Source organism: Tinamus guttatus, unplaced genomic scaffold, assembly GCF_059628265.1.
Source record: "Tinamus guttatus ecotype Peru unplaced genomic scaffold, ASM5962826v1 Tinamus_guttatus_pri_ptg000861l, whole genome shotgun sequence".
Lineage (NCBI taxonomy): Eukaryota > Metazoa > Chordata > Aves > Tinamiformes > Tinamidae > Tinamus > Tinamus guttatus.
In genome coordinates, this window is record NW_028289395.1 from 339252 (window position 1) to 365241 (window position 25990).

Here is a 25990-nt window from a genome sequence, read left to right on the forward strand (position 1 = left end):
AGGGCAGGACCCTCCTGCTGCAGAGCGCGTGTCCTGGCGCCGCGGCCCGGCTGGGGCAGGGGGGCTTTTCCAGGCTGGTGGCTGCTCACGCAGCGCAGGGCGGTGTCGGCCAAGGGCAGCTCGGGGTTTTAATCCCCCCGGACGTGTTTTTCTGCCCGGGCGAGAGGCGCAGGGGGGTCCCTGCCCAGGCTCTGCTCCCCGTGGTCACAGCTCATGCGGCGGCTCCAGGAGCCCCAGGGTCTCCGACAAACACGGGGCTCTGCTTGGAGGCTGCTCAATTAAAGGTTTTGCCTTCCAACCCGAACGTTCCTTTTTCCCAGCTCTGCAGTTGGTAGCTGGGATGCAGAATTTCACACCTCGGGGATGCACTGGGCGCTTCTGGAATTCCTGGAATTGGTCATTTCTGGAGTTTTTGCTGTCGTGTGTAAATCGTGTACATGGTGCCGGGCAGCCGTGCCGGCCTGCACAGCCCGTGTCACACGTGCTCTCGCCTATTCAGACGTATAGAACAGACGTATAGACCAGGGCACCAGCCTCGCTCCTGTTCTTTGCCCCAGTGTTTGCAGCAGCTCCAGGCCCTGGTCCCTGTCCCCTGCATGGAGCCTGGGGAAGCACCCGGAGCGGGGTGCCCAGGATGGGGATGCTCCGAGCGCTGCACCGGGGTCGTTTGCCTTTAAGATTCCTCACCCCGCTGCAGCAGCGTGTAATTTAAACAGCAGCACTTTGGAAGTCAACTAATTAGCGGCGCCGAGGGCTCCCTGCGGAGCGCGGGGCTCGGTGCCCTCCTTTCCGCGGCGCGGGGGCTCCGGCTGCGCGCGGGAGCGGCGCAGAGCGCGCGGGGACGCGCGGCGGAGCGGGACCCTCCGGGCGGGACCGGCTCGGAGCGGGGCCGGGCCCGGGACAGGCGCTGGCCGCGGCGGGCGCAGGTCGCGGCGGGGCCATCTGGCCGCGTCGCGGGGGTGCGAGGGGGCAGGGGGCCCGGCTGGCGCTGGCCCCGCCGCCCGCTCGGCCCCGTCTGCATGAGGAGCTGGAGCATCTCCCTTTTGTCCGCGCCGCATCCCTGCAAATGGGCAAGGACCGGAGCTTCTCCCGGCACTTTCGGTAGGTCTCCGAGCGGCCGCTCGCGCGCGACGCCGGGTTTGAGGAGGGTCTCGTAGCCCCGGGGCGGCCGGCGGTGCCTCCCCCGCGGGAGCCTCTCCCCGCTCCTCCGAGCTGCCTCCCGGGCTGCCTCCCTGCAGCGTGTCCGGGACGGCGGCTCTGCCCATCCCCGGCCCGGCGGGAACGGGGCTGCAGGAAAACGAGGGATCTGGGGGCGGCTGCAGGGCTGGGCAGCGGTGAGGGCAGGTCCCGGCTCTGGGGATGCTGCGCGGGGGGTCCCACGGCCGAGCCCCCCGCTCTGCTCCTGCCCGCGGCGCTGCCTCCCGCACCGCGCAGGGACCCACTGCGAGGACGGGGATGGGGATGGGGACGGGACCCTCTCCCAGGTGCTGCCCCAGTGGCTGGTACCGGGGGACGGCGCTCGCTGGCCAGCACGAGCTGATGATGGGAGCGTATCCGTGTGCGGAGTTCCCGGCCGGAGCCGGTCGATGCTGCATCCCGAGCGGCACAGGGACCCCTGGAGCCCTTTGCTGGGCGCTTTGCAAGAGGGAGCAGGCAGGGCCGGCCGCAGCCCGCGGGAGGAGGAGGAGGGCCGAGGAGGAAGGAGGCAGGAGAGCGGTACTCGATGGGCTCCCCGGGGAGCCAAGGGAGCAGGGAAGTGTTTCCCTTTTGGGCACACTTGTTGCAGGGTTTGACGCTGGGCACAGCTCATGTGGGAGCTCCCGTCCTGTCCTGTCCCATCCCGTCCCCCGGTGCTGCCAAACCCGGGGCTGCAGCTCCTGGGCAGGGCACAAAGTGCCCGACACCTTCCTTGGCACAGCTTTAATCAGCACAGCATTAAGTTCTCTGCAAAGGGTTTTGCAGAAGGGAAATGTTTTAATAGGATTATTTCTCGCTGTCACTCAGCTCCCCTCTTTGCTTCCAGCCCCTGGGAGGTGCCGGGGCTGCTCCCGGCCGAGCCAGGCCTGGCTTCACCCCGGAGCGGTGCGGGAGCGGGAGCACAAGCGAAAGGGAACCAGGACCCGGCCGCACGGCCCCCGCTCCTTCCCCGTGTTCCCGCAGCGCTTCCTTACAGCACGGCGAGATGTTTGTTAGCACAGTGAGACACTTATTAGCACGATTTCACCCTTTTCTATTTGTTGCTTCATCACAAGTTGGCTGTGAATTGCACCAGCGTGTTCCTTATTTTAAATCACTCCCAAATGCTCTGCACAGGCACGTGGCAGCCTCAGGTCTGCTGGCTGCTGTTTGACGCTGCAGCAAGAGTTGTTATTTTAAGCTATTTTAATTATTTGGAGCTATTCGTTGGAGGGACGTACGGCTGCGGCGGTGCGGGGTGCCCCGGGGTCGGAAGCATCCCTGGTGCTGCAGCTTTGCAGGTTGCACGACCCGGATGGGCTGCACCGGGGCCTGCGCTGCAGCGGGGAGGCTGCGGGCGCCCGAAGCTTGGCCTGGAGCCGATGCTGCTCTGAGGAGCTGGGAAAAGACATGGAGGGAAGGAGGAGCAGGGCGGCATCGCTCCCATCCGGGACGAAACCTGCGGGTCCGGGTGTTGGCGCGGGGCGTCCGCGCACCCCAGTGCCAGGAGCTCGGGGAGCGCCCGGACGAGGGGAGCTGCTCCCATGCACCCGGGTGGCCCCGTGTCCGGGTGCTCCCGGTGGGAGCGCGCGAGACTTTTGCTTCCCCAGGTACCGCCGGATGCAGCGGCTCCGCCTCGGCCCCGCTCCTCACTCGCCTCCCTCGTGCCGTTCTCCAGGATCTTCATCCCCAAGAAGCACCGGCAGCGCTTCGACGAGGTGGTGTCGCAGAGCCTCATCAGCAAGCTGTGCCGCTCCAAGGGCGAGCAGCAGAGCCACCGGCTGCGCCGCAGCCGCAGCGAGGACCACCACGAGCGGCTGCTCGTGTCCACCCGCGCCAGCTCCGTGCCCCGCAGCCACGAGGAGGCCGCCAAGAGCCTGCGCAAATCCACCTCCCTCGTCACCAGCAATGTGGCCTCGGGGGCCGCGCGCAGGTAGCGCCCGGCGGGGCGGCAGGGCAGAGCACGGGGCTGGGGACACGCTCAGACGGAGCCTGTGTGGGGAGAGGGGAAATTGTCCCCCTGGAAGGCTGGGCCCAAGGTCCCGGCCCGCCCTCCCTGTCCCCTCGCTGCCAGGTCGGCTGTGAGGAGCCGTGCGTGGGGCAGGGACAGCGCACACGGGCTGCGGGAGCGGGGTGCCCAGCCGGGCCGGCGGGATGCAGGATGCCCAGGGATGCAGGAGGGATGCAGGATGCCCGGCTCTGCAAGAGGGATGCAGGACACTGGAGGGATGCATGAGGGATGCAGATGCAGGAGGGATGCAGGATGTCCAGCCATGCCAGAGGGATGCAGGATGCTGGAGGGACGCAGGATGCAGGAGAGATGCAGGATACTAGGGGGATGCAGGATGCTGGAGGGATGCAGGATACTAGGGGGATGCAGGATGCTGGAGGGATGCAGGATGCTAGAGGGATGCAAAGCTGGGCATCCTGCATCCCTCCTGCAAGAGACTGCAAGAGGGAAGCAGGACACTGGAGGGATGCAGGATGCCCGGCCATGCCAGAGGGATGCAGGATGCAGGAGAGATGCAGGATACTAGAGGGATGCAGGAGGGATGCAGGATGCAGGAAGGACGCAGGATGCCTGGCTTTGCCAGGGCCTCATGCTCAGGCCCAGGACGGGCCGTGTCACCCGGTGCCACCTCGGCGGGTGCCTGGCTCTGAGGACACGGTGGGGGAGGCAGCCAGGACAATCCAGGCCTGGGGTTTATCCCGTTTCCCTGCGCCCATGGCCAGCGCTGAACCGCGCTGGGAGGCTCCGGAGCCTGCGCCGCTCCCGGCCCCGCTCGCAGCGGCCGAGCTCCGGGCTCATCGGCACAGCCGGGAATTACAGGAAGGGCTCAGGGTTGGACTCGATGATCTGGAAGGTCTTCCCCAACCACAGTGATTCCACAATTCCAGGATCCGCAGAGCAGCTGCGGGCAGCGGGGGGACGGGCCAGCACAGTCCATGTCTCCCTGTGCCCTCCGGGGGCTCCGCTCCGATGCCCCTTCCCGCGGGCTCCCGGCCGTCTCTCCCGGCACGCGCTGCCTATTTCCTTTGCCGTGACTTATCCAGCAGCCAGGCTCAAGCTGGTCTCCCTTGCACCAGCACTGCCCTGGTCCCCACAACAGGGTTTGCGGCTGTAAACGATCTCGGCGCCGTTCACTTCCCCCAGCTCCCAGGGGAACAACTTCCCGCTCCAATCAGTCTCCCAGCAGGAAGATCTCCTAATACTGCTTCCAAAATTTCCTAGCTGAATTTAATTTCTCTCTCATTAGCCTAGTAAATCTTACCTCTGTAAAACATGTATTTGTTTATGTTAGTGTAGCATGCATGTTATGCGTTTTTTCATTTTAAAAACATTGAATCTGAAGGGCTGGACCGCAGTTTTATGAATTCATTAATTATTGCTTTAAACAAAAAAAAGGGAAGGGAACAGAACCAAGCGTATGTGAGGTTGTGATTTCATGTTTGTTTTGGACCCACAGAACCGTGCGGGTTTACAAAGGCAACAGGAGCTTCGGCTTCACGCTGCGCGGACATGCCCCGGTGTGGATCGAGTCCGTGCTGCCAGGTAGGAAAACCCTGCACGCTGCGGAGGACCTTGCTCTGAGGGAGCAGCCCTAAGATTCAGAGATACTTACGGATCTATAGCCTGAACTCTGTATTTTAAGTGCTTACTGTTTGCTGGAAAACAGCAAAATGGACTTCTATGAGCCTCAGTGATGGAGCCTCCTGATGTGAATAATTAGTATCTTGAGCACAGCTGAGTTTGGCTCTCTGCTCTCCCTATTTCATGTTTAGGAGGTGGAGAACGCCTTTGTTTAGCGGATGTTTGAAATCACATCTGCTTTTGAAGTGCAGGGTGGCCATGCAGGGACGCACGCGGCACCCGCCGGGCACCGACACCGGGCACTGGCCTTGCTGAGCCCGGGAGCAGCCCCGTCCCGTCCAGACCATCTCATTGCAGGGTGACCTTCCCTCAAGGGCTTCCCTGGCCACGTGTGGGCACAAAGTGGCCCCACAGTAGAGATGTCACCACCAAAACCAAGGGACGCGTTAGCTAAAGCACCTCTCTCCTTCCCTGTGCACTAGGAAGCCCAGCTGAGAAGGCAGCTCTCAAACCTGGAGATCGAATCTTGTTTCTCAATGGTCTGGATATGAGGTAAGAGACTGACCTGGGTCTGGCTCATGGGGTCCTGGAGTGTGGGGCTGAGCCGTGTTCGTGTGTTCCCTTGGGAGTAAAAAGGATGGAAATCGGATATCCTGGAGAGCTGCCTATGGAGGTACACACGGACTTTTGTCCCATACAGGCCTCTCCTTAAATACTCCCTCATAAAACTGCTCTAAGGAGTATTTCAGCCTCCATCCTTGGCCTTCCTTCCCCTCCCTTTACTTAAGGGTGCAGTTACTTAACGGTGCAATACTTAATGCATGACATCCATAACGGGTGCACTGAGTGCCGTGCACCGGAGACCTGGCTCCAGCCACATGTTACATAGCTGGGGCTCTCAGAGTACCAACAAGCCCATGGATTTTTCCTGGAGAGGAATCCTAAGCTTAAAACCACATGGGCAATCACATTTCCACCTAGGAGGTAACACTCCCCTACTCACAACAAAAATAATCAAATTCCATCTATCCCGAGCTCATTCTGCACCTTCCCAATCCAGTGACAGCGGCTGTTACTTTCCCAGGCTGGTGTCTCTGCACAAAAAGAAAAACAAGAGCAAAGGGTAGAACCAGCTACACGATAAGACAGAATGATGAATATTTAAAGGTTACAGATCTGATGCTTTTTCTGTCAGTGCCCAAGTCCTCAGATTTCAGCTGATACAGCAAACTCCTGGCTGCTGCCGCATCTCCAGAACATAGAGGGGACCTCTTGGAAGGTTGTCCTCTGAGCCTGCGTTTTGGCAGCCATCGTCCCAGGGCAGCTCGTACCTTTCTCCAAGGAGAATGGCCCGTCTCCAGAAAGGCATTTTTACTTCCAGCTTGCGTTTATTTTCACACAGAGTTAGGCAGGCAAACAGAGCTCCCCAGCGCTGTATCATCTAGATGGAAAGCTCAGCTGGTGTCTGGCAATCCCTCCCGCTCCCGCCCGGCTCCCCACCAAGGCCTGGGGCTACGGGCCCATCCAGCGGCGCCGGGAGCCGCTTCCCGCGGGACGGGCGGCCGGGAGGACTCACGGGGCTCCCTCCCGTCCCGCTGCAGGAGCTGCTCCCACGACAAGGTGGTGTCGATGCTGCAGGGCAGCGGGGCGATGCCCACCTTGGTGGTGGAGGAAGGGATCGTCAACTTCTCCAACGGTAAGAGCGGGCCGGGGGACACGGGGGGACGTTGGGAACCCGCCGCCGAGCACTGGGGTCTCGGGGGGAGATGGACCGAGCGTCTTGGAGCCCGGAGCGTGTCCCACGGAGCGGCCGCGCTCCAGCAGGAGCTTCCCGCACGCTGGGCTGCTCGGCGTGCGCCGGGACCGTCCTTGCCGCCCTCGCGCCGTCCTTCGTGCGCGTTCGGAAGCCGCAGCATCCTGGCACATGCACGGGTGCAGGGCCGGCGCTGTTCAGTGAAACTGCTGCTCCCGGAGGAACGTGGCTCCGGAGGGACAGCGAGGAGGCCGGTGAGGGACCGGGGCGGCGGGCACAGCAAGCAGGCGGTCCCCAGCGCCGCTGCGGTGACGGTGCAGGACCCGGCGAGGGGACAGGAGGCCCCGGCGCTGCTGGACGCTGCTGCACGAGGCAGGACAGGGACCGGCTCCCTCCACAGCCTCCCTTAGGAGCCCTCAGTCACAAACCGGGAGGCAAAACCCAGAGCCTCGCTCAGTAAAGATCCAGCGATGCCCAAACCGCTTCCCTGGCAGAACGAGGCCAAGGAAGGATGTGACTTCCAGCCCTGATGTCCTGGCCATCCTCCTGTGTGCCGAAGCGAACTGACCTTTTACCTTTTAAGCCTCAGTTTACCCACAAGTAACGTTTGGCTGATACTACTTTTAAAGTCAGTGGTTATTGTCAGCTGCTTTCAAACAGGACCAGAGGCTTCAAGGAGAGGATGATCACCCGCACGCGTTTACAGAAAAAGTTAGAAGCAGCATTACCAAAGAGGCAGATTATATATACCAACGGAATAGATGGCTCAAAGAACAATGTGTTTGCTGTAGATTTGAGGCCTCCAGCAGCAGCGTCAGCGTGCGGTGCGGGAGGAAGAGGGGCAGCCGCGAGCTTGGTGCTGCCCGGGGCTCCTCGCACCGCCGCAGCCCTCCGTGAGCGGCTCCAGCCTCGTCATGACGCTGCTTTTCGGTGACAGAAATGTGTATTCCGAGGCCGTGGCGCATCCACGTGTCAGGGGTGGCATCAACAGAGCTGAGATTCGCGTGCTCGGAGGCCTCCCTATGGGAGGCGCGGGGGCCGGTAGGAGCGGAACGTGGAGGCCTGCGGGGCTGCAGGTGGCAGGGACAGCGCGTGGGGCGGTGACCGCAGCTCCGACACGGCTCCTCACGGCGCAGGGAGCCCCGCGGGGTCCAGCACTCGTGTCCACGGGCAAAGGCAGAAGCAGAGAGGGGATTTCTAGGACTGTTGGGTGCAGGTTTATGGCAAAACGGCTTCCCCCTGGTTTGTTTGAAGCACTTTCCTGCTCAGAGCCCTTCAGCCGGGAGAAGGCGCTTCCCGCAGCGCAGCCAGGGCTGCTCCCGGGGCCTCGCGTCCCTCTTGATCCCCAAGACGGGGACATTCCAGGTCACTAAAATCCTTTCCCTCATACTCAGGTACAGCCTCCCTGGTGGTCCCCAGGGCCCAATCTTGGGTTCAACGGGAGCCTTTTTAGCCTGTCGTGAAGACCCTTTGTTGAATTGTCTTTGTTTTCTTTGTGCCTGCACCTTGCAGACTCTGACTCTGCCGATTCCCCGAGCGCCTCCTCCGCCCTCACCTCCCTGCAGTGGGTTGCAGAGATACTTCCCTCTAGCATCAAGATTCAAGGAAGGACCTTCAACCAGCAGCTGGAACATCTGCTCACCCCACCTGAGCACTATACCATCTGCAAAGCGCTCGAAGGCTTCTTCCAACATCGGTAACTCGTTAGCAGCTCCATTCCTTTAATGCTGGTAATTGGACCGGTTGCAATCTCCGTATCGGAGAGGGAGTCTTGAATCAAAGCACTGACACAGAAAACGGATCTCAGATTTGGAGGCTCTCACTGCCGCGCTCTGCCCTGATTATTTTCTCTAATTTCCTCAGCTGTACATTCCCCAGTCAGTATCCCACAGGGAAAGAGCTGAGGCACGAGCCCATTTCTTGCCTGGTGTCCTGCCCAAGGACAGGTCAGACCCATTAATTTGGGAGGTAAATTCAGTCACCACTTAATCCCACATGAACGTGACCTTGATCTCCTCACCGCACAGGACTCTCTTGCTGCCCGGCCAGCCCCGTGACAGCAGCACATCCTGTTCTGCCTCTTTCAGTGAATTCTCACCGCGTTTCATCCCCGTCTCCTTGCTCTTTTCAGCGTCTTGGCTGCAGCATCCCTTGGCTGTAGCTGGCGCAGCTCCTTCCTGTAACCGAGCACGGCTCTCCGCCCCGTTGCAGGGGTTGAAACTGATCCTTTGGCGGCCTCAGGGTTTTCAATAGCGACCTTGTTTTCTGCCCTTGGTCTGCAGTGGTTGTGCAGGGCCGCGATGCAGGGCTGCCCCGCGGAGCAGCTCCCGCCGCAGGCTGCGGATCCGCAGGGTGCTCCGACACCCGGACAGGCTTCTGCTGCCTTCATGCAGCACATTGCTTGGATACAGATAGGGATCAGAGCATCTGATATCTTAATTTGACAAGGAAATGCAGTAAACCCTTCCATATTTAGGCTATGGATGTTAAGAGATGATAGAAAACAGCAAGCACAGAGCACTGGGGCTGCCCGCACCCCACGGCTCCAGCTCAGGGCTCAGGAAGCCTCCCCTGCCGCTCGGCTCCGGATCCTCTTGACTCCCAGCGATCTCCAGCCCCGCGCTCTAAAGCGGGGCCCATTGCTTTGGACAGCCCTGCCACTGCATTCTCTCCACATGGATTCCCAAGCCAGGCATTCCCAGCCAAGGGTGCTGCAGGGTAGACACCAGCCATTAGGAGATCCAGTGGGATCGGAGCCCGGGTGCCGAGGAAGGTCTCCAGGTCTCCTTCCCCACCGTGGGGCTCAGCCCCAGGACTCGGGCGCTGCTGCCAGTCCCGGGGTGTCCGAAAGGAGCCCCCGGGGGCAGAGCCGCCCTCTTCCCGCCCGGCTCCTCCTGCCTGTTCCTCCCCCAGCTGATCGAGAGCAGCAGCTGCTCCGTGTCACGGCAAGACATCATGACCTAGTTCTGCGCCTGGCCCAGACTCGCCAGCTGTGACCGTGGCTGCTCCGGCAGCGCTGAAATCCCCAGTGCTGGATTCACAGCGCTCGCGGCTCCGCGCACAGATACGAGTGTTTCCCAAGGGTGAGCGCGGGAGCTGGACACCCCCGTCCGTGTTCCCGGCCCTCCAGACCTCGCGCTCCCGGCAGGTCACCCGCGCCGGCTCCGTACTCACCCATCAGGACAGAACGGCCCCTGCGCTCGGCAACCCTGCAGTATCTTGACTTTTCTGAAGGGGAAATGGGGCTTGAGACAGTCCAGAGATGGGTCCAGCTTCCTAGAAAGGGAGAGTGAGCAAAAGGCTTAAGAGACGTTGTGGGAGGCCGATCCCCGCAGCCAAGGAAGCCATCCCAGTACCCGGACAGACCCGGACGGCTTCACCCTTCGCTTCTCCCCCCACACAGTCCCTGCTCTCTGTAAAACCTGATGGTCCATTTGAGTAACATCGAGGTAAAAAATCCATTCCTAAATATCAACCTTCTGCCGACTACTTGTAAGAGTTTCTTAGTATTGCTCCTACATTACAGATGTAATAGTTACAGTGAGCTGTAGTCTCTGATCTGTTCTTACTAGTAGACTGGCCTGTCTCTGATCCTCCGAGCTGCCTTTCCTCAGCTGAGACCAACCCTCGGAAAGCAAATCCCTGTGGAACAAGGTCTCCCATCCCAGCAGGTGTTCTAGCCCTCTCCCCACATCCAAGGCTCCAGCCTCACAGTCTTCTGTCCAAATCTTATTCTCCTTCATACTCTGTTTTCTGGGTCACTCTCATCCCACCTGCCACAACCCCAAACTCCCTTCTTGGCCTCTTGGCTTCTCCACCCCCTGCTCCCATATCCTGCAGAGCCCTGAACCAGCTGTTTTATAGTTGCCATCAGAAACTACCAGGTGCTGGCGGATTCCCTTCCCAGCAGCTGTGCTGGAGAACCTTCCTGCCCCAGGTCCCACTAACGGGCCGAGTCCCCTGCTAGGAGGTGGCATCTCTGCTTCTAAGCGGCCGGTACCTTTATGCCAAAGTCCAGGGTACAGTGGCAGCTGAGATGGAGCTAGAGCCAGGATGGGAAGCACAGGAGACCTGCGGAGTTGTGTGAGGGGAGGATGCAGCTAAGGATGTGCTCATTGCCTAGTCCTCTCTTTCCAATTTTACAGGAATATTGACACTCTTATTGTGGATGTGTACCCGGTGCTGGACACACCAGCCAAGCAAGTGATCTGGCAGTTTATCTACCAGCTGCTGACCTATGAAGAGCAGGAGCACTGCCAGCAAAAGATTGCCAGGTTTCTGGGTTACAAGTCCTTGGCAGGTGAGAGGAACGTCCCTGCGGCGGGCACGGAGGTGCCGAGCCCGGCCGCTTCCCTAGGGAGCTCGGCAGGCGGAGGGGACGTCCCCATGGAGCGGCCCCGCACGCGGCCTCGTCCCTGTCCCCGCAGGCGCCGGCAAAGGGGCTCGCAGCGGCCGAGGGGACCGTGCGGAGCGGAGCAGCGCGGGAGCTGCCTCCAGCTCCTCCTGCTGATGCGGGAATGTGAGACCCGAGGTGGCTTCTGCACCACGGGACCGTGTAGCTTGGAAGGAGGCTCTGCTTTAAGGGGAAAGAAGGATCTTATCTTTGGGAGCAAAAGCTTGTGGGATCTGCTTAGTTTGTCAGGGGTCAAAAACTCTCTAGGGGAGACAGGCGGCCCAGGAGTAGGTGTTGGCAGAAGTCAGGTCAAATAAGGGATGAGAGAGGCGTCGCTGGGGTATCTCCAGCACCCGGGTACAGGGGCAGCGCGGCCAGGGGTCAGCTAAAGTGTCCTGGAGCGGCTGCACGAGCGTGGAGGTGGGAAGGGTGCGAAGCGTCTGCAGGGAGGGCGGCTCTGCCAGACAGACCGCGAATTCCATGCGCAATTCCCGCGGCTCCGCTGCGCAGGAAGGCTGCGCTCGGCCTCTCCTCTCACCTCCCCAAGGTGCTGTGGTGGCAACCTGCAAACCAGCCGTGCTCTGAGGAGGGTTTGGGGCTTCGCATTTAGACAGCAAAAACAGTGCAGGGCAAATTCCGAAAGAAAGGTTTTGCTCTTCGGATTTGGGCTGCTTAATTCCTTTCAAACTGCTCTATTCTAAACTGTTTACATTCTGTTGGTATGCTTGTTTGAAACTCAACATAGGTAAAACTGTAGGAAAGAGGGGCTGTTTGAAGAGATGCTTTTTGAGGAATGGTCATTTTAACACGGCCTCTCCCTGGGAGGCTCTTGTAGTCCCGCTGCAAGGATCCCGGACTGTGCATGGCAAAGGGCTGTTTGCTCATCTAATTCACACTCTTAATTATAACTGCTGTTGTGTGCACAGAAAAATGGCCAAATGTACAGAAATCTGTATGAATTCCTAACAATTTAGACCCCTAAAATTACAAACACCAAAAAGCATTAGAAGGAATTTCATACAGTTTCAGTTTGCAGTTGTGTTTTAGAAATAAATAATAGGTAACCTCAGCCATTTCCAGAGGCCTTGGAGCAAATGCTGGAGAGCCCTTCCAGGAGCGTTGTCCTTGGTTGGCACATTGGTCCCCGAATCCCAGGTGCTCCCACGCGTGAGGAAGCCGTTCGTGACCGTTTGCAGTTCTGAATGTCTCGGAGCATTATGTGCATCCGTCTTTGGAAGCACGATGAATCTGGGTTAGTTCTTCACTCGGGCTTATTCCAAACTTGGTGACTGTCCCTGTTTCTGGGTATGGGGCTGTGTGAGCACTGCTCTGATCCCATGGTGTCGGATGCTCTGGCCCCTCGGTTGTGCTGCAAGTCTGAGCCCCTCTGAGCTGTCACACTGGCTACCCCACGTGAGGATATGGCTGCTGCAGGCAGCACTTCAGTGCTCCATTTGCATCCTGTGAGCGAGGAAGGGCTTAGCTGGATCCCTCTGGATCAAGGCTGGAGCTTCTCCTGCAGAACAAGCTCATGTAGCCCAGCGCTGCTGCATAAAAACCCAACCGCGGTTCCCCCACCCTGGGCACCCCACGCTCTCCCTGCCCTGCGCTGGTCGGGTGTTTTTGTTGTCACACAGCGGCGGGTTGTAACCTGTGGGGTGTTGGCCTGGGGACGGGGTTGAGCACCAGGACAGGCGGCCCCGCTGGTGCCAGGGCGGCTGCGCAGGCCTGGGCAGCCGCGTCCCCACCAGGCCCATGTCCCGCGGCGCAGGGCGAGCGACGGCGGCGGCCGCGTCCCCACCGGGTCCATTCCCCCCGGCGCAGGGCGAGCGGCGGCGGCGGCCGCGTCCCCGCCGGGCCCGGCCTCACGCAGCCCCTTTCCCGTTGCAGCCGAGCCCGAAGGCGAGGAGCGTCCGCGCAGCTCTGCCCGCGCCGCCTCGCTGTGCCGGGGCAGCCTCCGCAGCCCGCGCCCCGACGACGGGGGAGCCGCAGGTGGGTCCTGCACGGAGCCCCGGGGGGATGCGGGGGCCGCCTGGCGCTGCCCCTCCGCTCTGCCCCTCCGCTCTGCCCCTCTGCTCTGCCCCTCCGCGCTGCCCCTCCGCTCTGCCCCTCCGCTCTGCCCCTCCGCGCTGCCCCTCCGCGCTGCCCTTCTGCTCTGCCCCTCTGCTCTGCCCCTCCGCTCTGCCCTTCTGCTCTGCCCTTCTGCTCTGCCCTGCTCCTGAGGGCCCATGTGGGCAGAAGGTGCAAGCGAGCACAGGGCGAGCTCAGGCTCGGGCTAGAAAGCCGTGTTTTCAGAAACAGCTGGAATAAGAAATTCCAATATGAAGCTGCTTGTTCGCTGCTTCCAATCCCTCCCGGAAGGGAACTGCAAGAATCATCAGTCCGAGGAGTTAGGATAATCCAAATGCTTCTGCCCGCTTCCCCTCACCATCCTGCCAAGCTTCACTTTAGTGTTATAACCAGAGCTCAGCTCCAGCTGCTCTGATCCCTCTGTTCTGGGGTGCAGAGTTTCTAGCTTCCCTGTGAACTGTCTTGAACACTATCAAATACATAGATAAAACAGCATTTGTGAGACTGGTGTGAAGAAGAAATGCTAGTTCTAAAGGAGATCACATTTGAGTAGCACTTTGAACAACCCCCTGGCACAAACCTTCCCTCTTTTCAGGGTAAGCTCCATGTCTCCCCGTCTGAAAACCCTACTCTCCTAACATTGCTGCAGGGCTTTTTCTACCCGCTCAGATCTCTCGGCCTCTCTGCCCAACACACCCCGGGTTGCTGGTTGTGTTTCCAGTCCTTCATGTCTCCGTCCTCCTCTCCCAGATGGCTGGGCATGGCATCCTGCCTATTCTCCATGATCCTGGTTGGCCCTGATTGCCAAGGGCACTCACCTGTGACTGCTCCTACTCCTGAACACGACCTCCCCCGCTGTGCCCAGCCACCTCCCTCCAGGAGCCGCTTGGAGCTCTTCAAGTTGCCAACATCCCTGTTCTTGTGTGGACGTGTCAGCCCCGCTGGGCGTCACGAGCTGCCAGGCAGGGCTGCAGCCGGCTCCAAGACATTGCCCCAGGGCAAAGTCCCCCGACCTGCCTCTGAGCAGGGTTCCTGCTTCCCGGCTGCACCACAGAGAAGCCCAGGCAGCTGCAGAACATGCAGGGAAGCCTCTCGCCCCAGACAGATGTTCGCCAGCTGCAGGGTGGGGAGCAGCACTGTCCTCAGCTGCCCTGCAGGAAGATCAGCACGTCAGACCCGTGCTGACCTCAATAATCGGAACGAAGCAGCACCCAGCCTGACACGGGCCTGGTGCATCCTGTCCAGAATGATTCTAATCCACTTCCCTGCACAAACCGCTTGTTTAAAGAACTCCGGAGCATTCTTCAGCCACAGAGCTGTGCGGAGCCTCTGTGCCCATGAGCAGCTCTCTGGGATGGCAGCTCTGTCAGCAGCAGGATGGCAGCCATGCTCCAGTGTCCTTCCTCATTAGTGCCAAACACATCAGCCCGGGGTTGTTCCTCTCTTTTTGCCATTTCAGTTGGACTTTGAGCAAACAGATGTGAATCAACCTTGGTGCGAGTGGGAGCGGCTTCCCGGTGCTCTCCGAAGATCTGCCTGCTTGCAGAAGTGTTGAACCTGGCCCCAACAGCTGAGAGAAAAATACTGTAGCTGAAAGGAGACGTAAATCTGTTCCATCTGCTCTCCGGCAGTTTGGAAAAGGCAGGGATTATAAACTGCCACTTCCCTGCAGTCATTCGTACACCCGTCTAAATAAATCAGGGCTCTGAGCCCTTCTGTGAGAAATGGGACTGCCTCAAACCATTAACCCCTGGACAGAAACTCTCCCCAGATGAAAGCGGAAAAGCAGGGCTTACTTTGGAGCTGGTCAAGTCGGCTGAACTCCAGGGGAGCTCAGCTGAGCCCTCTCCGGGGCCCGGACCTCCTCATTCCTCATCCCTGGCCGCTCCAGCTGCGCCTCATCCTGGCTCCCTCCGTGGGAGCAGCAGCGTTGGGGCCGCAGAAACGGTGACCTTGATCCTAACACGGGGAGACGGGGCCTGCCCTGGTATCCCGCAAGGAACGGGGAGGTTGGAGGAAAAGTGGCCAGCAAAAAAAGAAAAAATATTAAAATGAGCACTTAAATGTCTCAATGCCTGCAGAGATCTCTACATAGTGCAACCTCTAAATACAAATTAAATAATTTCTCTTGCCTTTAATATTCTGATAGAAATACTCACTTGACCCCGTCAGTCTGGATAACACCACTAAAGTCCATCATTACACACACTATAATCAAAGCGCTGCTCAGATGCTGTGGATTTACAGGAAGCTTCATGAATCTGCCAGTTGGGTAGACTGAGAAATAAATAATATTGTTTTATAGAAGAAAAAAATGAACACAGGGAGACAAAGAGCAAGTCACAGGAGGAATTCCCCTCAGCTGTGCTTGTGTTCTAGCACACGCTGCATCCAGGTCCCAGCACCGCTGCGTCGGCTGCGCGTGCGCGGGGCGGCCGGGCTCCGCGCGTCCCTCCTTCGGGACGCTGGGGCGCTCTGATCCCACCAAGCGACGTAAGGAGCCGGTGGCCTTTGTGCAGAGCCCGAGCGCGTCCCCAGGCTCCTGACCGGCTTCTCTTGTCCGTCCCACAGGTCAGAGCGACACGGTGGAGGTGCCGGTGCGGCTGATCCCTGCGGAGCGACAAGCGGGTGACGGGACGTCCCTCCCCGAGACGCCCAACCCCAAAATGGTGCGAATTGGCCCGTCAAAGCGGGACCTTTGCAGGGAGGTGCAGCGATCTGCTGCTCCTTCATGTTAACACAGGAAAGCGGATAAAGGGAATGCACCTAGGACATGTCCGCATGGGAATATCTGCTCTCCCGGTCTGATAACATCCCTTCCTTGGAGCTTTTCTCCAAAATATTACCTGGGCAATGAGTTAACTGCAATAGTGCTGGGGTCTGGCAGTGTCTTCGGCAGCCTCCTGAGCACAGGGCTCTCGGGAAGCTTCAGGAAAGGGGAAAAGGGGAAAACCTCGGTTTTGAGTGACACAGGGTTTGAGAAAACCAAAGAACAGGGGAGAAAAGGGGTCAGCGACGGGTGGACAACCTGCTCCGGGACATCCCGGGTCTGGGAACTTTGCAAGACGTTTCTAGAGTTGGGCACTGACTGCAGCTCCTTGTCCTTTCCTTAGATGTCGGCTGTCTATGCAGAGTTAGAGAACCGCCTGATCGGCAGCTTTGCGGGGAAGATGAGCAACGCTGCCCTGCGCAGAGCTTCTCCTCCTGCCCCGGACCAGCCGCGGGCTGCAGGTACCACCCCCTTCCCCGCTGCTTCTGCGAGAAACAACTTTCTTATTCACTTCTTTTTGCTGATACAACGGAAGGTGATGCTGGGCAGGCGGGCTGAGGACAAGATGTCTTTCCTTGGTGCCATTTTATAGCAAAGCAATAAGTGCAATGATAGCCTGCACAAAGCTCCATCCCCAGAAGGGCAGCACGGTGCAGGGGGAGCTGAGCAGCCCCTGCAGATCCCTCTTTCCTGCAGGCTCGTCCCTGTCCCCGGCTCTCACCCGGGACAGCACGGGGCTCTCGCAGCCCGTGGTGGGAGAGCTCCGGGAAGCCGCCCCCGCGGTGCCCCCAGGCAGCGAGGAGCCCACTCGGCTCCGCTCTGTGTCCCCGCAGGCGCTCGCAAGCCGGGAACGTCCATCTCGTGGCACAGCGACCGGCGGCCGTCCCAGCACTGCTACTACCACCTGCCCGGCGGCGCGCCGTCCCCGAGCAGCACCGAGTCCAACCCCTACGTGAGCCTGGACAGCAGCCCGGCGCCGTCGCCCAAGCACGGCGACTACTCGCTCAGCCCCCTGTCGCGGCGCAAGAAGCTGTTCACGTTCTCGAGGCCGCCGCGCAGCCGCGACACGGATCGCTTCCTGGACGCCCTCAGCGAGCAGCTGGGCCACAGGGTCACCATCGTGGACGACTTCCTCACCCCCGAGAACGACTACGAGGAGGTGAGCGCGGCGCTGGTGGCTCTGAGCAGTCCCCTGTGCGCGTCCCGCCGGAGCTGCCCGCTCTGGGGTGCCGGGGCAGCCCCCGGGGCTCTCCCGCTGCAGCCTCCATCTCCCTGCTCCCCAGATGAGCTTCCACGACGACCAGGGCAGCTACGTGACCAACGACGCGAGCAGCACGAGCGAGTACATCAGCAGCAGCGACGAGGGCAGCTCGCTGACGTACTCCACGCTCTCTGACCACATCCCGCCGCCGCCGCTCAGCCCGCCGCCGCCGCCGCCGCCGCTGCACTTCCACGAGCCGCAGCCCGGCGCCGCCAAGGCCGAGGGCGCCCGGAGCAGCCCGGCGCCGGTGCCCAAGGCCCTCGCAGGCCACCTGCAGCCCGTCCCGCCGCCGCCGCCGCCGCCTCCGCCGCCGCCCTGCGCGCCGCCCCTGCACCGCGGGCTGCTGCACCGCAGGGCCGACGCCAACCACATGAGCGTCAAGAGGCTGCGCTGGGAGCAGGTGGAGAACTCGGAAGGGACCATCTGGGGACAGGTACGGGCCATGGGGCTCTGTGCTCGACAGCGGCTGGGAGGCACCTGCTGCGCGGGCAGGAGGAGCACCCATGGGGAGACCCTTCTCGCCCGGGCCTTGCGCGGGTCTGTCCTTTCTTCCCAGGCAGCATCAGGTCTTAACCACTCATTAGGCCACAAAGTCAATATCTTGGCCAAGGGGCAGAACTCTGAAGATGCTGTGTTACAGAAAACCTCATATTTTTTTCATCTTTTTCATTGCTTGGACTGAAACGGAAGGGATGAGAAGAGAGGCTGTGGAGTCTTCTTCTCTGGAGATCTTCCAAACTCACTGGGACGCCGTCCTGTGCCACATGCTCTAGGTGACCCTGTGTGCAGAGGGTTGGACTAGATGATCTCTGAAAGTCCCTTCCAGCCTTAATGATTCCATGATTCTCTGCTCACTGGTGACTGTAGCTAGAAATCCTCAGGAATGGTATCTGTTCCCGAGTGTCCTGGGGCCTGTTTGCTTTCCCTGTCTCCGTGGTTTGACCTAGCCAGGAGCTGCCTTCAGACTCACTTGGCAGCTGTAGGAGATCTTATCAGGAGGGAACTGTGAACCCATCTGGAAGCAGAGGAGTGACGGAGAGAGCACCAAGGCAGGGGGAGAGCCCTGGGAGGGAGGAACAGAGGCTGGATGTGAAGCTGGATGTGCTAATTCTTTGGCATCACCAAGTGATGCAGAAATCTTGAGGTGCATTTAAGTCATTGTGGGAAGATGACCTCAGTGAGATTTAAATCCCAGCCTCTGTGCTCCTCGTAGCAAAAAGCATGTTTAGACGTGCCATATTCTCCATGCCCTAAACAGCTGGCTGCCAGCTGGAGGAACATCTCCTAGCCCCACGAGTCCTATCCTTGTGGCAGGCACTTAGGTGCTGCATCCGAGTGCAGGGCCTCTTCCCTTAGCAGGGCAGAGAACAAGATGCTTCTTCCCAGCCTTTCTGCAGATTTTTGGTGAAAATTCCTGAAGTTTCTGGAATTCCCATTTTGTGCTTTAGTAAAGCAATCCTGCCCAAGCAGCATGTGAACAGCAGCATTATTTTGCAGAATTTCAGCTCTGTGTTGCAAGCTAAATTAATCCAAGGGGGCAGTGATGCCAGCTGCAGAGATAAAAGGAAATGCTGAAAGGATGAATCTCTGGGTTTCTCCCTTTCTTCTGAAGAGAGAATGGGTCCCATGGGATGTGCTTAGCAACTAATGTAAAATCTGTCTCCATAAGAGGCAAATGATTCACAAGACTCTGGTTTCTGCAAGGGATTTATAATGGCTGAATCTCCGGTGGAGAGGGGAATGCCATCCATGTGTCCTGGGTTTTACGGGACACAAAGCTTAGAGTGGTGGTGGGAATGCAGCCGGCAACAGGAGGACAAGACATGGCTCCCCCGGGCACCACGTTACTGACTCTTTCTCCTCCCGCAGCTTGGAGAAGACTCGGATTATGACAAGCTGAGTGACATGGTCAAATACCTGGACCTGGAGCTGCACTTTGGAACGCAGAAGCCCACAAGTAAGCACACAAATGCCACACGTTGCGACTAGGAGAGATAAGGGGAACTAAGAGAAACTAAAGAAAACTATTAATAAAATAATGTCTAGGTCTAGCACCACAGTCAGCACAGAATTTGTACTCAGTATTTTGTGACTGATGGCACTGCAGATTATTAAGGTGGAGATAATTTTACCGTCTCCCTTAATTTTCTCTGTTGCCACTGTGCGTTTTCTTTCTGCATTTCAGCCAATCTGGGCAGTGAAACTCAGCTGGCTGGTTTCGCTCCCTGGGATGCTCAGTTCTGCTTCCCGGCCCTCATCGCTCAGCCTGGAGCTCACACTGCTGTGTCTAGCCATGCTCATACAGCATGGGAAAGCTCAGCTGCCAAAAACGCTGTTCATTGCCACAAAGGGCCTGTTTTTCAATAGAACAGGAACTTAAACCTGCACCACAGATTGCAGCAATTTGTCTACTGTTATTATTGTGCTTGTATGTTAGGTTAAGTGCACCAAGGACTCCTCAGCTGGGCACCTAACTGCTATTTGTAATGCACAGATACCTGGTCGTGCTGAAAGCAACAGTAGCTAGCTGCAAATTAAGGAAAAAATGCAGCTCTGTTGCCTTCAGATCTAAGGCCTGAAAAAAAAACATCTCTGTCCATTGAGGGCCTTGCAAGTAACACTCTGCCTGTGACACATACAGGATTTTCCCCCAAGACCTACATGTGAGGCCCCGTGCTAGCTGTCAGCACAGCCAGCGCATCCTCCGGCCGGGAGTGCGCGGGGTAGCCCCTAAATGTGGGTCCCCACAGCCCGTAAATCCGGGCTTCCCTATAGATGCAACAACCCCGGTGCCCGGGGCTCTGCCGAGCGCCCCGCGCTGTCCCGGGAGGCCGGAGCCGCGCGCGGCTGCGCTCAGCCGGCCCGGCACGGCCGCGGGCGCGAGGACAAGCCAACCCGGCGGCCAGAAGGGCAGGCTCCACGCGCTCCGCTTTACCCAGAAAAGTAAAATGTGAATGGGATGTCTGAGCTGACCCGAGATGAACCCGGTACCAGATGGCACACACTGGCAGAGCTGAGCAGGGACTGCTAGTAGAGGAAGATGCAAATGGGATTTGACAGTGGAAGTGGGATGAAATGGGTTTGTTCTCAGGGGGTGTCTTTTTTAGAGATGTTTCTGGGTAATCTAAGAATGTCTGTGTATTTTACCTCTTGTTTTGCCTTTTTCAGCTCCAACTGAGCCTTCCATTCAGGAGATCTTTGAATCACAGAATTCAAGGATTCCCGGAGCCATTGCTGTGTGCAAAGCATCAGTTCTCCTCTCTGTCATTCATGAGTTCATTGTTTTCTGCAGTTTTCTTCCTGCTGGAGTCGGCTGAGCATGTCCTTACCCATGATTAAATCTTTCAGTTTCTTTTCCAGAACCAACTCTCATGCCTGAATCCTTTAAAAAGAAAGACGTGGTTGAAATTTTGTCCCACAAAAAGGCCTACAATACATGTAAGTAAACATCACAGTGAACGTACCCCCAAAACGGACCCAGAGATGGGTCCAGGGCGGTAGAGAACTGGAAAGGTAAAAGGAAGGAGGCTCGATGAGCGCATCCCAGCGTTGCTGTTTGTGCCCGGGCTGTTCTTGGAGCCCGGAGGACTCCATTGCCAGAGTGTTCTCTGCTGGGAGCCAGCCTTGCCCAGACAGGCTCTAAAAGGGGACCAAGAGGGGATGTGGCTCATTATCCTGGAGAGGGAGAAGGGGAAGAGCTCGCGCAGTCACCGGGGGCGGTGGCTGCTGTGTGGGGCAGCCCCACAGCCCTTACGGAGTCTCCAGGATGCGCCTCCGGTAGGAACGAAGGGGTGGGAGGGCCTGGTGGGATCCTGCAGAGACCCCAACTCTCCTGGCCCCTGAGGGATGTGGGAGAGAAGGAGGAAGCAGGAATCCTGCCCCAGCTCCATCTCCGCTTCCTCCGAACCTGCCTGAACCTGCGAGGCCGGCGGGGAGCAGACGGGGAGCAGAGGGGTTTGGCTTTCCAGCACCTGGCCCCGAAGCCCTCCTCTCTTAGACCTATTGCTCTCCGTTGGGAACAGCCCTTCCCCTCCTACCACGGCGGCAAGTGGAGAAATCCAGCTCCCTCTGGAGCTGTGGGGCGATTCCCTTCCCGGCCCCGCTCTGCAGGCAGCTGCCCCGGCCCAGCCACCCTGGAGCCTGGTGCTCCCCTTGTCCCGGGTGACGTCCCTGCCCTCCTCTTCCAGCCATCCTGATCGCCCACCTCAAGCTGTCGCACGTGGAGCTGCGCCAGATCCTCATGACCATGGAGCCGGACCGCCTGGAGCCTTCCCACATCAAGCAGCTCTTGCTCTACGCCCCCGACGGCGAAGAGGTCCAGCAGTACCAGAACTACAAGGACAACCCCAGCAAGCTGAGCGAGCCGGACCAGTTTGTGTTGCAGGTAGGAGCACACAGCGACGAGCTGCGGCAGCGGGGAGGTCTCGACGTGCTCCCCAGAGCTGTAGAGGGAAGCAGCTATAGAGGGAGGCTCGTGTGTGTGTTGCTTTCAGGTGCAAGGAAGGCTGCCAGGGAACACCATGTAGGTGGGATCTGGGGACTCAGCTAATGCTGATCGCAGTAATTTTCTCTTTTTTTGTTCTCAGATGTTATCGGTACCAGAATACAAGATCCGTCTGCGCAGTCTACATTTCAAGAGCACTCTGCAGGAGAAGACAGAGGAGATCAAAGCCAGCTACGAGTGCATCTGCAAGGCCTCTCTGGAGCTGAAAAGCAGCAAGAAGCTGGCGAAAATCCTGGAGGTCAGAACAGTCCCTGTTCCTGGCGCCAGCCGCTGGGGGCCTCCCGTGTCCACCAGGGAGCCGGGCAGTTTGCTGGAGCCCGGGAGCTGCTCCGGCCCCAGGGCCGTCCTGTCCTCTGGCCTCCTCCTCATCTAGAAACCCCGTTTCTTGGGTCCGGGCCGTGCAGTGCAGAGGGGCACTGTGTGTGCAGGGCGGCACGAGAGCTTCCTCGCTGGCAGCTTACATGGTCCCCGCTGAATTAATTTGGTTTTGCCTTAAAAGAAAAGAAAAGAGGCAGGATAAGTAAGAACATGATGTAACAAAAGACATTTCCAGATGAGAGATGAAACTCCTCCGTGGGTTCTGCCCAGTAACCCCATAACACTTAGTTAAGTGCTTGGGAGGAGATGTGTTAGCTGCACATTAACTTGCAGTTAGCAGAAATTCACAGCCCCAGGATGAAATGCAGGCAGGGAGCCGTGCTCTGGCCTCGGGTCCGGGCAGGCCCTGGGGTCCCTCTGGTTGTCACCAGCCTTTCCCAGGCAGGGAAAGCCAGAAAGTTCAGCCTCAAATGCTGCAAGCCACAGCATATGGAATCAGAGGAATGTGGGGGGGAAAACATGGCTTTGGATTGCTGTTGCTTTTTAAAAGAGTGCCTTAAAGGTGGCCACGTAAGAGCTAAAAAAGACTTTTGGACGCAGACAATTTACACACTACTTACTGCTCAGGTGGAGGGATCCTATGGGCAGGGCGATCTCAGAACGCTCCTGCAGACCTAGCCCTGGTCCTGAAAGGGAAACTGCTGAGAAATAGAGAGGCAGAATTAACCTGTGCGCAGCTAAAGCCAAAGACTGTAACACACGACAAAATTCCTCCTTACGTTTTAACGAAGTGTGGGCACCTGCACAGCCAAGTCTGGAGGTGTCAGGGGAGCCGAGTCCGCGCGCGTCCCGAGCCCCGCGCCGCGCTCCGGCCACGCGGATCTGCAGCTCTCCAGCACAGACCCGCTGGGCTGCTGCACGAGGGCAACGCGGCTCCTGGAAGCGTCAAGCTTCCCAATGTCCCCTTAGGAGGTCTTTGGAAATGTGGGCCTGCAGGTGCAGATCTAACGTGCTTTCTAGCCCCTTCTGAAGATACGTGACAGGAGGAGCTGGATGAGGCCCATTCCCTGTGCGGGTTTCGCAGGGTTCTTTCAGGAGAGGCACACGGTGCTCCGGGATGCTTGACGCTGCCAGGAAAGAGAACAGTCCGTCCCGGTGGGCACATGAGCAGCTCGTGTCCCAGGCTGCTGCGATTGCCCGTGTGGTGTGACGGGACGCATAGCGTGCACCGCAGCACAGCGCCTTCCTTAGCGTGCCGTCCCACAGCCGACACGGCCCCCGAACGGGTCACCAGGCCGTGGCTGCGACGTGCCGGCAGCGCGGGCACCGCGGCCCTGGCACGGGAAGCAGGAGGCCTTCCCGCCCGCTGTGCACGGAAGCGTTTTATCTCTGTCCCCACTGCCTTCTCGGCAGGTCCCTCTGAGCCAGGAGCCAGGGCGGGAGCACAGGGAACAGAGGAGGTGCTGCGGGTCCCTCTCAGTCATTCACACGGTTTCTTTCTGCAGTTTGTGCTGGCGATGGGAAACTACCTGAACAACGGGCAGCCCAAGACTGGCAAAACAACAGGCTTCAAAATCAACTTTCTCACCGAGGTAGGGAGGTGAAGCACGCTCGTTCTGCCAGGAGCTCCACGGAGCCATCCATGAGGCTTGCCCTCATCCGAGGGAGGGAGGGATCCCGGTGGGAAGGCAGGGATGGCACCACACGAGTGACTCCAGAGGAGCACTGAAGGTCTGGCGCATTCCTAGCATTTACAGCTCACGGTCCGGTGCTGCGCTGGCCAGACCTGAAGTTCTGTGGCCATGTGAGGGGAGAAAATGAGAATCTTTACCCACCTGGGTAGCTGGGGAACGTCCTGGCAGGCAGGGACTGGAAGGGATTCCTGAACGGTGGGGAACGGTTACGGTTCCTCGGCCTGGGGAGGAGGAACGCGCTAATCTGGGTGTAGCACGATGTGTAAACATGAAACATCTTACTTAAACATTAATCCAACTGGTGTGACCGGGAATTGCCAAGCATGTCAATGCAGGATGAGCCAGGCTGAACAGAGGAGTGTCTGTGTGTTCTGGTAACCACAGGTGAACCGAATGCTTGGCAAAACCCACCCTCTTCCGCGTAGGAATCTTCTTACTTGTTTGCTTTGCTGTAGCTCAACACAACCAAGACTGTCGATGGGAAATCCACCTTCCTGCACATTCTTGCCAAATCACTTAGCCAACACTTCCCAGAGCTTCTGGGATTTGCCAAGGACCTTCCTACAGTGCCGCTCGCCGCCAAAGGTAAATGAACAAGGAGGATGTGTGGAGCGTGCGAGGCCGCGGGGCCGGGGAGCGGCTCCGTCCCCCGTCCTGCCCGGGTTTGCAGAGCTATAAAGCTGGTCACAGCTGCACTCACAGCACTCACAGGTCGCCTGGATGTGATCGTGGGGCTGCACTTCCCTTGCACTCCCCTCTCCCCTGCTGCTTATGAACAATTCCCTTGGGAATCAGTGCTTAAAATGGATAAATAAAGCAAAAAAATCAGGCGAGGAGACTTAGGTTTTCTCCTGCTGTTTACACCTGTAGTTTTCCCAGTTGATTTTTTTTTAATTTGGCCTAATCATATAGGCAACAGAGGGCCATAGTATGACCTTGTGACAGACCCTGCAGTTCCCCTTGTCGTGCAGACAACACGATGCTTTAGGAGCCCGCGGCGGCACTCGGTCCGAACGCTGCAATGAGCAGCTCAGGAGCAGGCAGCAGCGTGCTGGGGTCGGTCTCGGTGACTCTCCTCAATCCTCTCCTCTCATCTAGTGAACCAGAGAACATTAACAGCAGACCTTAACGACCTTCACGCCACCGTCAGTGACATACAGATGGCCTGTCGCAACATGCCCGCCACCGCGGAGGACAGATTCGCAATTGTCATGACTGTATCCTTCTGCAAAGGGGCAAGGCACCGCTGTGACTTACTGCCTTCACGTAAAATCACTTAGTTATATTTATTCCTGTTAAATCCTTTAGTTATATTGAACCTGTTGTGTTTACCCCTAAGTAGAAGTCCTGTGTCCGGCTGGTTGCAAAGCAAACCAGCCTGGTGATGAACACCACCCTTTGCTAAGCAGCAAGGGGAACGGTGCCCGTGATGCCAGCCGTGCACGGGCCTCTCTGCACGGGGCCGCAGAGCTCCAGGGTTGTCCTTCCTTGCACGGACGGTGCCCCAGGGACACCAGGCACGCACAGCAGGTCCCCTTGGGCCCTGCTTTCAGTCTGCGTTTGCAGCAAAGTGTCTCTTTGCCCTTAAGCCGTTTCCCAGTCCTTTCTGGAGAGCGCCCAGCCGGCCATGCGGTCTCTGGACGACCTGCAGCACAAGGCCATGGAGGACTTCAGCAAGGTGCTCTCCTTCTTTGGGGAAGACTCCAAAGTGACAACTTCGGAAGCTTTCTTCGGCATTTTTGCAGAATTCATGAGCAAGTTTGAGGTGAGTTGCATTTTTAAAAGCCAGCTAGCAAGGGGATCCTGTTAAATGTTAGTGAAGTCTTTACTTGCATGTGAGCTATGGGAACAGGATGAACTTTCAGTGAGCACATGCACCCGAGCATCTGCAAAACGCAGCTTTGTAAACACAGTGAGACTGACTGGAGGGTGCAGGAGGTTGAGGTGAGGGTTCATCCTGGAGAATAAAGCAGAGGGTTTCAGTGCCTGATGCTCGTGGCTAAGGAGGGCTGTGCGAAGCAGATGGCCATGCCTGCTGCGCCCTGCAAGGTGTCCGGCCGAAATCCTGGGAATGCAGCACTGCTGCAGCATGCAGTGGGGAGGCAGCTGCCCCGGCTGCTCCTCCAGGATCCCTGCCCGCGCCGAGGCCGCCCGTCCGGCCCCGCAGGCCTCACGTTTGCCCGGGGGAGAGGCTGAGGCCAAGCGCGATGGTTCGGCCGCGCTGCTCATCTGGCCGGCTGCAGAATGGTGACACAGGGCAGCTCAGGGCAGCCCTCGGGGACTGCGGCCTCTGAATCGTCCTCCCCGTCCACGCAGCGGCCCCTGTCCTGACGCTCGTGTCTCCTCTCTCCCCGCAGCGGGCGCTCAGCGACGTGCAGGTCGGCGAGTGCCAGCGCAGCCCCCGGGTGACCTCCCCGCTCGCCTGGTGACAGGCCCGTGGCCACGGGAGGTGCCGCCAC

At 58.8% G+C, this 25990-nt stretch overlaps 1 protein-coding gene across 6 annotated transcripts in view; it reads left to right on the plus strand.

The window, feature by feature from the left end:
* GRID2IP (Grid2 interacting protein) overlaps positions 1 to 25990 on the plus strand; it is a 35622-nt gene extending 9632 nt beyond the window's left edge. The window contains exons 3-23 of one of the 6 annotated variants that reach the window (XM_088537740.1): positions 2855 to 3109; positions 4644 to 4729; positions 5251 to 5320; positions 6370 to 6464; positions 8034 to 8217; positions 10667 to 10821; positions 12805 to 12906; positions 15556 to 15653; positions 16098 to 16235; positions 16451 to 16454; positions 16501 to 16913; positions 17038 to 17448; positions 18885 to 18972; positions 20376 to 20453; positions 21203 to 21399; positions 21602 to 21757; positions 23343 to 23429; positions 23987 to 24116; positions 24630 to 24748; positions 25132 to 25296; positions 25889 to 25990. In XM_088537740.1, the coding sequence (XP_088393866.1) occupies positions 2855 to 3109; positions 4644 to 4729; positions 5251 to 5320; positions 6370 to 6464; positions 8034 to 8217; positions 10667 to 10821; positions 12805 to 12906; positions 15556 to 15653; positions 16098 to 16235; positions 16451 to 16454; positions 16501 to 16913; positions 17038 to 17448; positions 18885 to 18972; positions 20376 to 20453; positions 21203 to 21399; positions 21602 to 21757; positions 23343 to 23429; positions 23987 to 24116; positions 24630 to 24748; positions 25132 to 25296; positions 25889 to 25960 (3103 nt within the window). In that variant the 3' untranslated portion in view covers positions 25961 to 25990. Of the gene's footprint in view, positions 1 to 1045; positions 1102 to 2854; positions 3110 to 4643; positions 4730 to 5250; positions 5321 to 6369; positions 6465 to 8033; positions 8218 to 10666; positions 10882 to 11045; positions 11053 to 12787; positions 12907 to 15555; positions 15654 to 16097; positions 16253 to 16450; positions 16455 to 16500; positions 16914 to 17037; positions 17449 to 18884; positions 18973 to 20363; positions 20454 to 21202; positions 21400 to 21601; positions 21758 to 23342; positions 23430 to 23986; positions 24117 to 24629; positions 24749 to 25131; positions 25297 to 25888 lie in introns of those variants that run through there. The other 5 variants (XM_088537744.1, XM_088537743.1, XM_088537742.1 and 2 more) reach the window with 5 other exon arrangements.